Source organism: Cydia strobilella, chromosome 10, assembly GCF_947568885.1.
Source record: "Cydia strobilella chromosome 10, ilCydStro3.1, whole genome shotgun sequence".
NCBI lineage: Eukaryota > Metazoa > Arthropoda > Insecta > Lepidoptera > Tortricidae > Cydia > Cydia strobilella.
The window spans coordinates 7322016-7338184 of record NC_086050.1 but is presented as its reverse complement, the minus strand read 5'-3'; the positions used below and the strand labels follow the sequence as shown (position 1 = coordinate 7338184).

General features: G+C 37.0%; 2 protein-coding genes across 2 annotated transcripts; one reads left to right on the top strand and one right to left on the bottom strand.

Moving 5' to 3' along the window:
• Positions 1-1407: 1407 nt before the first annotated feature.
• LOC134744922 (organic cation transporter protein-like) lies at positions 1408-8428 on the top strand. Its single transcript, XM_063678868.1, has 8 exons — positions 1408-1469; positions 2163-2427; positions 3870-4049; positions 4645-4875; positions 5966-6185; positions 6654-6819; positions 7539-7815; positions 8096-8428. The coding sequence occupies exons 1-8, from the start codon at positions 1408-1410 to the stop codon at positions 8426-8428; spliced, it is 1734 nt and encodes a 577-aa protein (XP_063534938.1).
• A 3079-nt stretch (positions 8429-11507) lies between these two features.
• Positions 11508-15257, bottom strand: LOC134744923 (CAAX prenyl protease 1 homolog). The gene is made up of 2 exons (XM_063678869.1): positions 15068-15257; positions 11508-14989 (listed from the first exon to the last, which is right to left on the bottom strand). The coding sequence occupies exons 1-2, from the start codon at positions 15155-15157 to the stop codon at positions 13748-13750; spliced, it is 1332 nt and encodes a 443-aa protein (XP_063534939.1). The 5' UTR covers positions 15158-15257; the 3' UTR covers positions 11508-13747.
• Positions 15258-16169: the final 912 nt, after the last annotated feature.

Here is a 16169-nt window from a genome sequence, read left to right as displayed (position 1 = left end):
TACCTTTTGATTAGGAACGTCACAAATGTTGGTCAGTATGAGGAGTGCAGCCTACAGTTTATTTTTAATTATATTTATATACCTACTACGGTAAGATTGATAAGACAATGTAATTATGCCTCCGAATGAAATAAATACACTGTATCGCAAAACTAAGTGGCGAGACAGCTCATAATGCCATCTCTTTCACTCTTGGTTGATCTTAACAAGGGTAAAGGAGATAGTATTAAGATCTCAGTCGCAAGCTGATATTGCGGCAAGTATAATAAGCACCCCACCCGCGTAGGTACCCTTCCCCGCGCACGCCCTTCTTGCTCAATTGAGTTTTATTTTGCCAGATAGTAACAAAACCGTGGATCAAAATGACCCAAATTATGAATGATGTCTCAATGTGGTATTATAATATTGTAGACGTAAACTTAATAATATGAATTTTTTTTGTGGCAGATACAGGGTGTTAATTAGAATTTTTTTTTTTTAAATAAAAGCGGTGGATGAATTTGACACAGATTTGTTTGAATAACATATAACAATGTTCTGTAAAGTACAACACTTCACTTACCGACTCTAATATTTTTTTAGGCGTTTTAGGATCAATATTAGGTATTTATTAAATGCCATTATACCCGTGGATGAAAATGACACAAAATGCGTGTGTACGTCGGAAGCCACTTTGCCTTTACAGGGAAACAAAGAATTTCGTCTCTAATATTTTTTTTACAGAATGCTGATTGAAAAAAGAAATACCTAAATTTCTACCTAAGCAAATACCTAGGATGACACAAAATATTATTTTTAGGTTTAGTATATGGTCTGGAAACTATATATAAAAAATAAGCAACATTACTCTCACTTTGGTGTAACTACACCAAACGCTCATATAACGCGCTTCGGGTTCAGTATAACGATGCGTTCAGAATACTCATGAAACAACCTCGTTACTGCAGTGCTAAGACCATGTTTGCCAATGCGGGAGTACCTGATTTTTATGCAATCATGAGGTCCCGCATAGCTTCGGTCTGGGCAAACGTATGGCAAAACTCGCAGCAAAATGATATTCTGGCGCTGTTTACTGTAAACCCGAGCAATAACATCCTAAAACACTGGACGGCCGTGCACCTGAACCAAAATGGTAAATAATAATTATGTACTTATTTAAGGTATAATTTAACAAAGGATCTATTTATAGCTTCCGCATCATTGTATTGTATTGTATTTTTAAGTTTTATGTTACCTTATTTTATTTTACTGTATGAGTTTAAAACTTGAAATAAACAATATTATTATTATATTATTATTATTAATATTCTTATAACCTCAGAAGTTATTGGTACAGGTCTATTCTATGCTTTAGATTCCGTCCAGTTTGACATCGACATGTCATAATTTGAAAATGACAGCTGTCAAATGGTGCGGCGCAGCTTACAGACTAGCGAAAATGGTGCCGCCCCACCGGACATGATAAACGCGTAACAGACTACCGCACCGCGACCTTGGTCACGGAATAAATAATAGTACTGCCGTACCTTGGTGCGGTGCGGAACACGTATCGATAGTAAGGTGGTCGCCGTACGAGCGTTAAGGATGCAGCTATAAGTTAAGCGAAAAAGAGATATTTTAACCGCACCAAGGTCGCGATGTGTGCGGTCTAGACAACATCCATAATGTTTATTTAGGGTCGCCGTCATCGAAAACGATGAGGACTAAAATAATTAAAATATGATTAATATGAAAGTTTCGTTTTTTCCTCGCAAGTGTGTTGAAAAACGTCGTATGAAACGCGTGTGCATTGGTCATTTCACACATCGGCTATCTTATTGCGCGCTCGCTTACAGCTCGCGCGCACAATATCGCCTTGTGTGTAATGGCCATCTTAGCACACTTGTATCACAATGTACTACAAGTAGTTTAACGAGCTCTAATACAAACCGGTCCGATAGGTATCAAATACAATTTTTGATACATTACGGCATTATCGATCGATCGAATTTGTTGCACCTCAGTCGGCAAAGTGTCGCAATTTTCATACCATTATCGATACAGAACGGGCCCACACATGTAGTAGACGTTATCCGCACTATCTGCAGCCAAATCAAGAGTAGCAGCCTAGCAGCTGTTTCAACACATATACCTATAATAGTCTTGCTAAAAAGGCAATAAAGATTTTTTATTGATTATTGGATTTCATTAGCAGAAGAAAATGGAAACCCGCCTCCGCCTAAAAATGAAGATGCAGTGGTAACAACTATAGGTGATTTCGGTAAATGGCAGAAGAGATTAGCTATGATGATGGCATTACTTAGGTTCCCAATTAGTTGGTATCAACTGGATATAATATTCCTTGCCCCTACAACAGAATTTTGGTGCAAAAAGCCAGAAGCGTTTTCTGAGTATTCGGACGATAAGTGGCGACAGATGTCTGCTCCGGTAAGTGATAATTTTGCTTTGCTTGTGATTAAAAATATTAAATTTGATTTATTTAATAGCAGTTTAAAATATAAATACACAATTTTCAAGCGCGGCTGAATGCCGGATGGGCCTGCGGCTGTCGTGAATTAACATACCCGTTTTAAATATTTCACTTACCCCCCTCATTGCATAATGTATATTATAATATTTTTTTGTAAGATCCTGGATCCTATCACTAACAAAGAGCCGTTTTAGTAACACACACGCAAACACGTAGATATGTCTCTCTAATAATCTCTAAGCGCCACTAGCACCATCCCAATAACCCGGGGTTAACCGTTTAAACCGTTAACCCAGTGTCAAATTGTACTGTAACCATGGTAACTCCAGGTGTAACCGGTTAATGGAGAGACTTCAGCTCATCAACAATGCTGAAATAGGAGAAGATCTGTCGCTGCACAACGTGGTATCCGCTATGTTGCGCAATGAGAGACAATGGGATGCGGTTGCCTCCTTTTGCGAAACAGTAATGAAGCAAAAGGAGGAAGCGGAGCGAGTGCGTGAAGACGACATTAACGCACACCCGCTACGGCGCAGGCGAAGAAGGCGGTTACAATACATTAACCGCCTTCTTCCCCAGTAAAGCCACGGATTGGGGACCCGCAGATGAGGCTCTACACGTCTGGGGAGTGGTTGTAGCGTTACGCAATCCCTCCTCCTTCGGCGCGAGGGTTGGGCAGCCGCGGGAGCATCGTGATAGAATACTCGTGACCTCACAATGCTCCCCAATAACGGCAGAGAGGGAACGCCGCAGGGGAAGTTAGTGGGTATTCTCCTCCCCCTCCCTCTGAGTAACAGAGGGAGTACCGGAGGAGCGAGTCCCACATACCATCACCCCATCCCCAACGGGCCTTCGCAGCTCGGGGGTGAGATACGTAAATGTATTTACCCCTGCGAAAAAAAAAAGTTTAACCGGTTAAAGCTGGAGTTAGTGAATGGTGCAAGTGGCCCTAAGTGCACCATTGATAGAACTTTCAGTGTTAAGAGGCCCACTGACTATCAGTCCGCCGGACGATATCGGCCTGTCAGTTAGAACAAAAATTTGACAGTTCCGAATAATGGACAGGCCGATATCGTCCGGCGGACTGATAGTCAGTGTGCCCCTTTATTACTATCTCCGTATAGTTTAAAAATAACTACCATTGTAATTATTATTGCGAGCCTATGGTGTCCCACTTCTGGCCTCTCCACTCTACTTCCAAACGTTCCGGTTTTAAGTTAGATCTGACCAGTCCTCAAAAAGGAGTTCAAGTTATATCCCGCCACCAACGCCTAAGAGGCAATTTGGGTTTGGGTTTGACTCGCAGTTTAAATAAAAAGCTATGAAAAAAATCTTCTTTAAAGATTGGAACGATACCAACGACTTTTTTTTTAATTATTTATTATTTCTCCGATTCCAGCTCGTAGAGGAGAACCCCTGTATGATTTTCGACCCAGAGATCTTACAAATCTATCCAACCCTAAGCAGAAGTCTGGTACCATTAGTAAAGTGCGAAAGCTTTGAATACAACTTATCTGTGTTCACTAAAACTATTATCACAGAGTGGGATTTGGTTTGTGATCGTCAGTGGATGGTCAACGTAAGTCTATCAAACTTTACATTAACCTGTTATCCATGTCAACGAATAGCGTCTCATTTAAGCTGGAGCTGAGCATGCTTTCAATGTGCTTTCACATGTTCGGATGTTTTCCCCTACAGGGTCGCATTTCTAGATGAGGGCTACCGCGTCATCTTATCTTATCTAGAAGTTTGGGAGTTTCAAGTTTTTTTATCGGGAATTTTCACTCCTTATTCATAATTGTGGTAAATCTTTGTCCATCTTTGATTAATCATGGTTAACAATAGATATAGCTCAATAAATGTTAGTGGTTTAAAAAAAGTGCCAACTAAAATATATGCAAAATTAAACAGGTTGAAAAAATGACACATTTAGACGTTAAAATACCTTTGTGTATATTAGAACGTATTGATTTTATAAAAATAAGCATTTTGAGATCTGTTTTTTTTTTGTATATATCTATATATATATATATATCTTTGGTAGTTAGCTAGTTAGCAATCTATCTTTGCTAGTTAAGCCACAGTAGGTAGGCAGTGAGCACTAAAAACGCACTTACGGCTCGTGTGCGCTGAAAGTGGTAATGATAATAATTATAGTTTCTCTCTTGTTTCAGTTTACACAGGTTGTTCTAATGTGTGGATTTCTTTTTGGTAGTATTATATTCGGAAATGTAGCCGATAAACATGGTAGAAAAACTCCACTCATGATTTCCATAGTAATACAAACATTGATGAGCTACGCGGCGAGTTTTGTGCCTTCTTACTGGATGTTCCTCGTTTGCAGATTTATTTTGGCCCTAGCTTCTGGGGGAGTAGGGATTATATCGTTTGTAATAGTAATCGAAGTAAGTTATGCAAAATGTTTGATAAATACGTGTCGCTTTCAGTACGGATCACACGATAGAAAGACTAATGAGAACATATCGACGATTTCACCATCATGTACGTTCAGCGAGAATGATCTAGGTACTTAATCAAATTAGACTGATGATTGTCATTTGTGAATGTAAGTACAGTGACGCTCCGTGATTGTTGAGCCATAGGGTCGCAACCTAACACTCCTAACTAAATTGGTTGTGCAATACTTACGCTACGAAAAGTCCAATTTAGCTAGAGCCCTAAATTGATCAATAATCACGGAGCGGTACTGATGTGCGGATAGGTATCCGCAGATCCAAATGTCGATGCTTTCTCCGAAACCATTTATTGTTAGTAGGTGTTATTTACTCAATATGGATCAATGCGTTACGCAGCGTAACGTCTTACGTAAGCGAACAACTCGCGAACGCGAAGCAAAGCGGCACGGCGGCGGGCCCACGGCGTTCGCGTTCGCAACGATCTCGCCCAAGTAGGACAATTCTATAGGTATCAAAGGATTGATTCAGCCCGCGCTGCATCGCTTCGCTTCGCGTTCGCGGGTTGTTCGCCTACGTAGTACGCTGCGTTAGCCAATAGCTTATATAAGGTCCTCTATCATTCATTGGCCTTCGTTTGATTCGGACTGAACGCGACAACCTGTATAATACAATACATAATGTAGCTTAGATAAGTAGTCAATAACTCCCATTAATCATAAAACTTTGCAAACCTCAATTACTTACCTAATTTATGTTTTATCCCATTCCTGTTAATACACAAATCAAAATAACGGTTTAAGACAAACAGTTATATAATAGCTAATGAGATTTATATCGACTTTATGAATAACGCCATGTCAAAAAACCACCAATGGGGACACAATTCAAGGTGGGGGGGGGGGGGGGGTAGCGTCAGGTGGAGGGGAGGGAGAGTGGTGAATTTTAAAGAGTACACCTAGATGTATCATGCCACACAGGTTTGAAAACTTTATTAATTTGTTTGTCTGAAAACATATAATAACTCAATTACAAGCCACATTATTCCATTTGAGTGGTGTCAGAGACATTTTGTCACCAGATTGTAGGTGGTAAATGGCGCACGATAATTCCCATCCTCTATCAGTTGCCGTTCGGACTGGGTAATCCCATAATGGCAGGACTGGCATATTGGCTCAGAGACTGGAGAAAACTACAGTTTGCATTGTCGACATTATCAGCATTATTCATATTGTATTGGTTCTGTATATCTGAATCGCCGAGGTGGTTGCTGGCGACAGGAAATACAGAGGAAGCTTACGGTAGTTATAATATCACAAACTTATTATGTAATTTATCAATTTGACAGTTCATTAGACTCCATTGGCCTGGAAGCATCTTCCAAAGTCAGTTCATATCACTACAGCATATGCCTCAACGTCCTAACTCGTCATAGCGGCGAGCCCTCAAATGGTTTGAAATTGATATATATTGATAGCATATTAGTGTAGTAGGTATTCCAGGGTGATAATATAAGAGTGGGAAACTACTAAGGCAGAGTTTAAAATCAGACAAGAAGAGCTGGCGGCTTCCTCGCACAACGTAATCAGCCGTGCGATACAACGAGGAAATGCCGCCAGCATCCTTGGTATAATGCCTCAACTCAAGGGCCTATTTTTTATTAGATTTAAGCTAGTTATTAATTTAGTTTAGTTTATCTGTGTGTATATGTATGTATCTGTTATGTTAATAAAGAGTTCTGAAATCAAACATATTAACTGATATTCCAGACGTACTGAAAAAAGCAGCCCGTATAAATAAAAGAGAATTCAACAAGAGCAAAGTCAAGGCAATGATAAAAAATGTTAAGGGACGTCCAGAACGCGTTCTAAGTTTCATAGATTTCCTTAAACTGAAGAACATGCGAATGAGAACTGTGATGCTGGCAATTACTTGGTATTGAATTGAGTTTTGTTACTTACTTGTTTTTGACTGAAGCGTTAGCGAAGGTCTTCTTTTTAACTCGGGCATATTGCTTTCGTATGTTCCAAAGATAGATATCCTCTTTGGTATGTTCGGATGTTCTCGCAATTCTCAACCGATTCTCGTGAAATTTTGTTAGCAGGTAATTTTTCTGTCGTTTCGTTTTTGGAAAATGTTCAAAATGGTGGAAATTGGCATAAAGGTTTAAATACCATTAGGGTCTATGGCACTTAACGCTTTCAGTGCCAAGTGCCCCATTTCCTATACAAAATGAACCCACCTAGCAGGTTCTTGGCAGTGAATGTGTTAAGACCTGAATTGTGAGTACGCTGTGATAATGAATCAACAAAGTAAGTATTTTATGTTTTTACATATTTTAAGCTTATGAATCTTATCGCGAGGTCTACAGCTCACAGAGCCACTAGTTCTAGGCTCTAGCTGGTGTTTAATGAGAGTACTACCGAAAATTCCCATCACCATCATAATTTTAGCCTACTGTCGCTCACTGCTGAGCATAAGGCTCTCTTCATGTACGCCACTTATTACTTATCCTGGTCCTGGGCTAGTCTCGAGTAGGTACCTATCAATTGTTTATCTTTTTCATTATAAACTACAAGTAGATATGTAAATCTTAAACATGAGCAATTAAGGTATACAAATTCTTGAGGTGACCCCTCTTTTACTTTTTTCAGGTTCTGCACTGGCTTAAGTTTTTATGTATTAGCCCAATACCTTGGCTGGATTGGAAATAACATTTCCTTATCTGTAATGCTAAGCGGGTTAATTTCTTCCATCGGCCCGATTATCTGTGTTTTGGTAATTATGAAGATGGGCCGAAAGACAACTTTGGCGATTTTTGAAGGGTTTACGGCTCTCTGCTTCGTATTCATAATTGTGATACCACGAGATGTGTTTACGAGTGACTGGCCAAGACTTGTTTTTGCTGGAATTGGATTTGGAGGCATGGCAGTATGTTACTATATTCCATATTGTATAATCCTCTAGGTCGAACAAAGCAAATGGAAACCAATAGTCAGACCAAGCTAACTCGGCGGCGACTTTGAAAATGATAGCACAAACTGTGCAAGTGTTATTTTAAACGTCAAACTTCTATTAAATTATGACCATTAAAAATAAGCACGAATTTGTCTAAGACTTTACACATCTAAGTGCAGTCAATGAATCTTTGGTTATCTCTACTTATCCCAGGATTTTTAGGCTATGCAGTCTAAAAGAATTTTACTTTCAGGGAACGGTTCCGGTACTGTACCTCTATTCTGGTGAACTGTATCCAACATTAGGGCGAAACGTAGGAGTAAGCGGCGTTTCAACCTTCGCCCGGATAGGCTCTATGGTGGCACCAGTGGTGACCAGCCTTAACGAATTGCATCCAGATTTACCCTTGTATGTAATGGCTGTAGCATTATTTGCCCAAATACTAGTGCTTATACCGTTGCCTGAAACCAAGAATCGTCCGTTGCCTGACACCCTGGAACAGGCCGAACAACTTGGTCAGACGCAAAAAGTTGACAATGTTGACATTTGGACAAATACGACTCCCATTTTGCCAAAACAAAAGTGACAGTTGCGGTTGCGAGAAATAATTATTTTTAAGGACTTACTAGTATATAAATAGTAAGTATATATTATCCGCCTTTCTTTTTCTAATTTTTTGTCTTAGTAATTTCAATCACGATTTGGCCCTACTAATATAAATATACTCCTAATTTCCGAAACGTATTTTTTCTTTCAAATTAATTTGTCTCCTATATGTATATGTTTGTTATAATATAATAAGAACTAAATGAAACTCACTAATTAAAAAAAAACCTTTTCATTTCTCATGCTCTGAAAGAGGGTCATTGTTGTTCTAAAAGGTGCGCAGAAAATGATACGTGTCTGCACTAGAGCATTTTACGTTCGAAGTACGACTTTTTTAATTTTTTTACGATACGCAATTGAAATTTGAGTTTAAATGGATTTGTAATAAATTTTTCATTTTGATATTTGACTCTCCATTTCATAAATAACGATACTTTTGTCTGAATTGTTAATTGAAAGTACCCTCAAGAAATACTATAAAAATGTATACTTAGTCATGTTTTAAAAAAAATACATGCATTTTACTTTCCTCGTATTCGAAATGAAAAGTAGAGTGTTTAACTCGGGTGAAAGGCATCATTTCTGCCTCGGACTATTGGCGCTCTCACTGCATTCGAGCGCCAAAATACCTCGGCAGAAATGAGTGCCTTTCGTCCCTTGGTTAACAATCTACTATATCTTTCTACTAGTACCTACAGCTACTAGTCTAAGATACGTGATGACGTCATATATGGTCGACCTTCACCGATACGTCTGACGGATGAAACTTATATTTTATGAAAGAAAAGATGTTCATGTAGGCCGAGCACATGATTGACGTGACAGTATCTCGCCGCGAGATAGACTACCCGTCTTTTACTAACTGTATGAATTAAAGGGGGACGGGTAGTCTATGTCGCGGCGAGATACTCTCGCGCCAATCATGTGCTAGCCCGGCTGAAATAGGGTTGCCTAAAGAAATATGGCCAAGGCTATTTTTAATAAATTTTTTAAAATATTTTTTTTTCTTCAAATTTCACCGATTTGTCTGACGAACAAAATAAGTTCCAATGGAAAGTATACAACTTGTACAACATAAATAAATTAGGTTGCCTATGTTTTTCCGGTCACTATTATGAGGTTGCCGTGTTTAAACATGTGAGTTTAAATCGATAATTGCATCCATCTGTCTGACGCTTGAATTATATATCAAAATAATGGTAATTTTATTGCGAATACAATGGTATAGGGTTGCCTGCAAAAATCCGGTCACAAATAAGGGTTGCCAGGCTTTCAAAGAAAATAAGAAGGAAAGACTTCTAGCGATAACTCAAAAACGGCTTAACTGATTACGATTGTTTTAACTATTTTCGAATGTGCTTATTAATCACTATTTTTGGAATTTTTTTCATAATTTTTGGATGGATGGTTCGAAATTTAAAAGGAAAACCCCTCTTTTTCCTTTCTAAATAATTATTTCCGTAATGATTCACTTTATCAAAAAAACTTGTTTAAAGACCCCTATTTATTCTGAAAAATTTATCCAACGACACCCCACACTATAGGGTTAAAACGACAAAAAAATTGTCACACACATTTTGTTTCTTTCAAAGGGATTATTTCCGAAAATATTCACTTTATCAAAAAATGTTTTTCTAAAACCCCTATTTATTTTAAAAGACCTATCCAACGACCAACGACATTCCACATCATTGGGTTGAGACGAAACAAAAAATCCTTACATACATTTTGTTTCTTTTTTTTAGGCGATTATTTCCGAAAATATTCACTTTATTAACAATTAATTTTTGGAAACTTATTCATTTTAAAAGACCTATCCAACAATATCCGGCACTATAGGTTTGAAATTAAAAAAAAATCCTCACATACATTTTCTTTCTTTCGAAGGGATTATTTCCGAAAATATTCACTTTATCTAAAATTGATTATTGAAGACCCCTATTAATTTTAAAAGACCTATCCAACAATATCCAGCACTATAGGGTTGAAACAATAAAAAAAATTGTTACACACATTTTGTTTCTTTCAAAGCGATTAATTTCCTAAAATATTCACTTTATCCCTATGGTATGGGATGTCGTTTTACATAATAGTGACCGGAAAAACATAAGCAACCTAATTTTTTCATGTTCTACAAGTTGTATACTTTCCATTGGAACTTATTTCGTTCGTCAGACAAATCGGTGAATTTTATTAAAAATAGCCTTGACCATATTTCTTTAGGCAACCCTATTTATTTATATTCAGGAACATATTTTCTTTCATAAAATATAAGTTTCATCTGTCAGACGTATCGGTGAAGGTCGACCATATATAACGTATCTCCTACTATACAGTTTACTATAGCTTCGTACGAATGGTAGTACAAACAGCAACACTCTTAACTGTCCATCGGTGGACCTTCATCATCATCATCATCTTCCTTACCTTACCCCTTTGCCTATGCCTTTTGTAATAAGGTCCACCGATGAACAGTTAAGATATGTCTCATGACTATGATGAGGCATATACTTAGGTTTATGTCGTTCGTTATGAGCATGAAATGGGTTGAAACATTTTATTATTCGCCTGTGATGTCTTTAAGTTGGCACTATAAGGTTGATTGATTGTGAAAGAGCTATAGTCTGAGAAAAAATCGTGGCCTAGAATTTTACAGTACAACTAGATGGCGCTATATGTTTTGTGGTACAATACGAATACACTTTATTGCACACCTTATTACAGAAAACAATTTAAATAATACAGAAAAGAAGAGGTGGAAACTGAAATGCCAATCGTCAGATTCGTCAGCTATTGACAACCAAAAAACTACTGCATAATGTAGGTACGTTTGTAAGTTCTACATCAGCTGAATAAGCTCTAAAATTCGCATCACGAACTTTTCCTGGAATTTACTTCTATTTCTAAAATTAGTGAATGAAGTGAATCTTTGTGTAAATCAGTAAAAATTAGAGAATAGAAATATTCGCATTGGTGCATGAGACTGTGAGTGCAAGAGGAGGGTTATAATATATATGACTGATATGAGTGTAATATTCGGAAAAGTAAATTTAATTTCCTTTGGATTGAAACATTTATTTAAAATATATGTACATTTACGCCAATGACGTCCAGCGTAGACCCAGCTTTATTGTGCACGAGCACGACACGACAAAGGGCGCCCGCCTGGCGGCTACGGAGTTTGTATCTTAACTTTCACTACTAAACAAAATGTGATAAAAATTTAAAATGACACGGACATACAGTCTGGCAAAAAAGAATATAAATTAAAAAGTAGCAACACTGTAGTGTCGTCCCTTTCAAATCAATCTAAGAAAAAAGTTTGAGCTCACTAAATTTCATAGGTATATACTTGCTGGCTTCGGATTCAATTAAACGTATATACAGGGTGGGCACAGGGATTCCGACAGACTTTAACCGTGGATTCCTGGCAGTGTTACGAAAGAAAAATGTTATATCAACATGGGTCCAAAATTGCCTAATTAATTTACTTAATTTCTGGAACAAAATAAATCAATTAACGATAGTACTAACTTGTGAACGTATCTTTAGTTTGAAAGAGTGAAAAAGACAACATGCGACACCAATATGACACTTTATCTAGTCTAGTTTATAGCAGGTGACAGGTAAGTTTACTATTTTTAACACTTCTGCTTTGCATGTGTGATTGTTTGTCTTGGTATGTATGATTACGTCACATAAGGGCGTGTTAGCCTTGAGTTTTTTTAACTTCGAAATTACTTAAATAATTGAATATCTCGTAAATTAGGCTTTCTATGGCATTGTTATATTACTTTTTTTTATCCAAATAGGCACTAGAATTCATGGTTAAAGTGTGTCGGAATCCCTGTGCCCACCCTGTATGTGCCACAGCGTACGCTTCGGGCACTTCGCACGGCCAAAAGTAAAAACAGATAAATACTAGTGTCCGACCGAAACCGGATTTTTTGTCGAAACCGAGTTCAGTTTTGACTCAGTTTCGCCCGAAACCGAAACTTTTGTAGACTTGTTAAAATTGTTGAAATAATATCAGTGATGGCCTTTTTTTTACAGATAGGTAAAAAAGTGTAAAAAAAGTGGTAAAAATACCGGTCAAGTGCGTGTCGGAACATGCCTATTCTACTTAGAAAACTAATTCAAATTCACTCATCACTGTCATCATTGTACAGGTGGCCCAAAATATGGTGAAAAATTTTAAATTTAAGGAATATTTTTTTCTTCTTTCTTTCTGTAATGACTAATGACGTCTTTAAAAAAATTTCAAAGAATTATACAATCCTTTGACTTTGATACACAAACGTAAAACTGTTACAGTTATCAACAATATGCACATTAAAAAAAATACAACGTATTTTTAACCCATCCGGTATGAAACACTAACCAAACATGATCCGAAATTAAAACGTTCGGCAGTTTTTTGGCCGATACCGAACCTTCGGCCGAAACATATTTTTTATGCCGAAACCGAAACTTCGGTCAGACACTAATAAATACAAATAGTAGTTCTTCTCTTCCTGACAAACTCTAGTGATTATTTTTAAACCATAGAGTGATATTACTTATTCCTATTACAATTGCCATCTTTCTATAGCCTCAAGTAGCCACTTGACCTAACTGCAGGTTTCACCTACATTGAAAATTTACAGTATGGTTAATGTTTGTGTATGCAGTAAATAGTACCTACTGCTTTTATAGGATACAAAGTTTTTTCATTACAACATTGAAACCTTATTCTATATTAAGTGTGAATCTGAGGCTATTTTACAAACATTTGTAACCTATAACACAAGCAGAAATATCTTTCTAGCAAATAGAGTTGAAAACAGTTACAGACATTTATAAAACAGCCTCCTGGGGTTTGGCAACAAGACGACTCATTGAATTTTCGTGCCCGTAACATTTTTTACAGTTAAAGTACATAATTAAGGTGAAAGCTAGTCCATTCTAGAAGCTTACACAAAAAATTTGTTTATTATTTTCCATAAAAAGAAACTTGATACAAAAAGATACTTAATAAAGTAAGTGTCAACCACCCCAAGGTTAGTTTTATGTATATGGAATTATGGAATAACATATACTTATTGTAAATATGGCATTTCACTTGGCCCACATACAATAGCCCTGTTTATTGTTTTAATATACTTACTATGATTTAAAAAAATAAATGCAATATGTGTTTGGCCAAATATGGCCAATGCCACCCCCAGAAAAGACTGGTTTTACCATTATTAAGTAACAGGTAGGTATACAAAAATGTACTTATTGAAAAATTATTGTTGTAAATGCATATTGGAATAACTTAGTTCCGTTTCTTATCCTCAACTAATTGGTTATTAATATTTTCTATTCTTTGTAACAAAGTAGGATGAGAATGGTACCATGCCGAGTATAGATTATCATAGATTGGGTAGTCCAGATTGTCTTTACCAAGCTTTATGAGTGCGGACCTGAGTTCTCTGGGGTAATTCAAAGACACAGCAAAGTCATCAGCCTCAAATTCGTGTTTTCTAGATAATGCTGTTAAGAAGAAGGATAAAATTGAATTGTATGGTGCAAGTATCATTTGTAAAACCACAATTAAACCAATAATGATAGGCTTTTGCCCTGCTGGAAATCCAAGAGCAGTATACAACATGGAATACTGAAAAAGTGATCCAAAAGCAGTGAATAACAACAACAAATTAAGTTCAGTCAAAGCTATGTTCTTTGTCAAATGGTTGCAACTCCAGTGTCCCAATTCATGAGCTAGAATTCCTAAAATTTCATTGTCATTACATCCAGTCAAAGTTTTTTTCTCATCATCATACTTTTCTAGCAATGTATCAAAGAGTACAATTCTTTTTGAACCGAAAAGTCCACCAAAATATGCATTGCTGTGTGCAGACCTTTTAGATCCCTCTACTATGTACACTTGTGAGAGCGGGAACTTAAGCTTTGATGCCAGTTCCTCAATGCCTTTCCTAAGAGAACCCTCGGGCAGAGGCACAAACTTGTCAAACAAAGGAGCAATAACAGTAGGGTACAGCATCAATAGTACTAAAGAAACCACAGTAGTAAACAACCAAAGATAAGCAACAAACATATCTCCTCCTACCATGATAATATAAATTGAAATAGATACTAAAGGAATGGTAATGATGAGACTCAGAACCAAAGATTTAAACTGGTCCTTAATAAAGAATCCTACTGTCTGCTTATTAAAACCATGCTTTTGCTCAAGTACAAATGTGCCATAAATCTTAAAGGGCAATGTTAAAACATAGTTAAACAGTGTCACAGTAGTCATAAAGACACAAGTCACAAATATTTCTCTGTCCGATGATACATAGAGGGATTTTGAAATGTTCTCAGATTCAAACCATGCCACAGCAATCCACCGTCGATAAAGAATTACGGATGATAATACTATACTATAAAATTCCCTTACGATCTTGAACTGCGACTTGTCAATACCATATAGACGAGCTTTCTTAAACGATTCCTCATTTAACATTTCCTTCAAGTCCTCAGGAATAGTGTTGTTTGTTTTGTAGATTTTTAACTGCAAAATAGACTTAATAATGATTATAATGTTACTGCAAAAAGTACAAATCAGACTATTATTATACCTAAAACATACCTGCCGCAGTGACAAATATAACTCCCACAAATATTCTGCCCATGAAAATAGCAGTATTAAGTAAACAATATATTCCTCGTTGAGTCCCATGGTTGTGGATTAACTATTTCAGTATCAGCGTAATTTTAAGTCAATTTTGTTATTAATTATTTTGGATTTCCATGCGCTGGTTAACAGTCTTTGACATCAATGACATCGCCTCAATGACAAATGTCAATCAACGTAGTGATTTTGTCGTTATTAGTAGTGATGCACTGTGGCAGTGCCATTAAAAACCGATAACGACTCAGAAAATATTGGGTTCCGTAGTTAAAATCAGATTGTAAAGCCTGATAAGATCAGTCATTAAAGAATATAATACTCACTAGGGGAAGAATTATAATAATACGAAAATATTTTACTTTAAAAAAGTTCGTTTATACTTTATACTACTAGCCACCTTGTAGTAAAGCAACGGAACTAACTTTGAATTTTGTATGGTCTTTGACATGGCCGTCTAGCATGAGTTGCAATCTTGTGGTCGCGCCAGATGTATGGAGTCACGCGCGAGAACGCAACTCGTGCTAGCAGATATGACATGGCTTCAATGACAAATATGTCAATCAACGTAGTGGTCATGTAGTGGTTTTGTCATTTTTGGTAGGTCCTAGTGCTGCTTTTAAAAACCGAACCGTCGTAAAGCCTAACGAGGAATATATGATCACGCGCCGTGTTCCGTAATTTCACTGGAACTAATATTTTCATACTATACTGAACTGTCACCCTATACATGAAAATAACAGCGCCCTCTTGACAATGATCATATATTCCTGGTCAAGCTTTAATTAGAATAAGAATATGAATAAGAATAAGAAATATTCATTAGCACAAAAAAAAAACACAAAATATTGATTCATTTAGAGCAGGGGTCGGCAACCTTTTAACATCCAAGGGCCACATAGCCGAGCGGTTAGCAAAATTGCAGCGGGCCGCACACTGTTAATAATTCGTGAATTTATTAGACAAAAGGCTACATTGTCGTTTGTCAAAAAGGACACCTTTTAATATACATTTTTATGCAAAAGAGTGCCGAAATTCAGATCGCGCTTCGCGAGTTCTTACA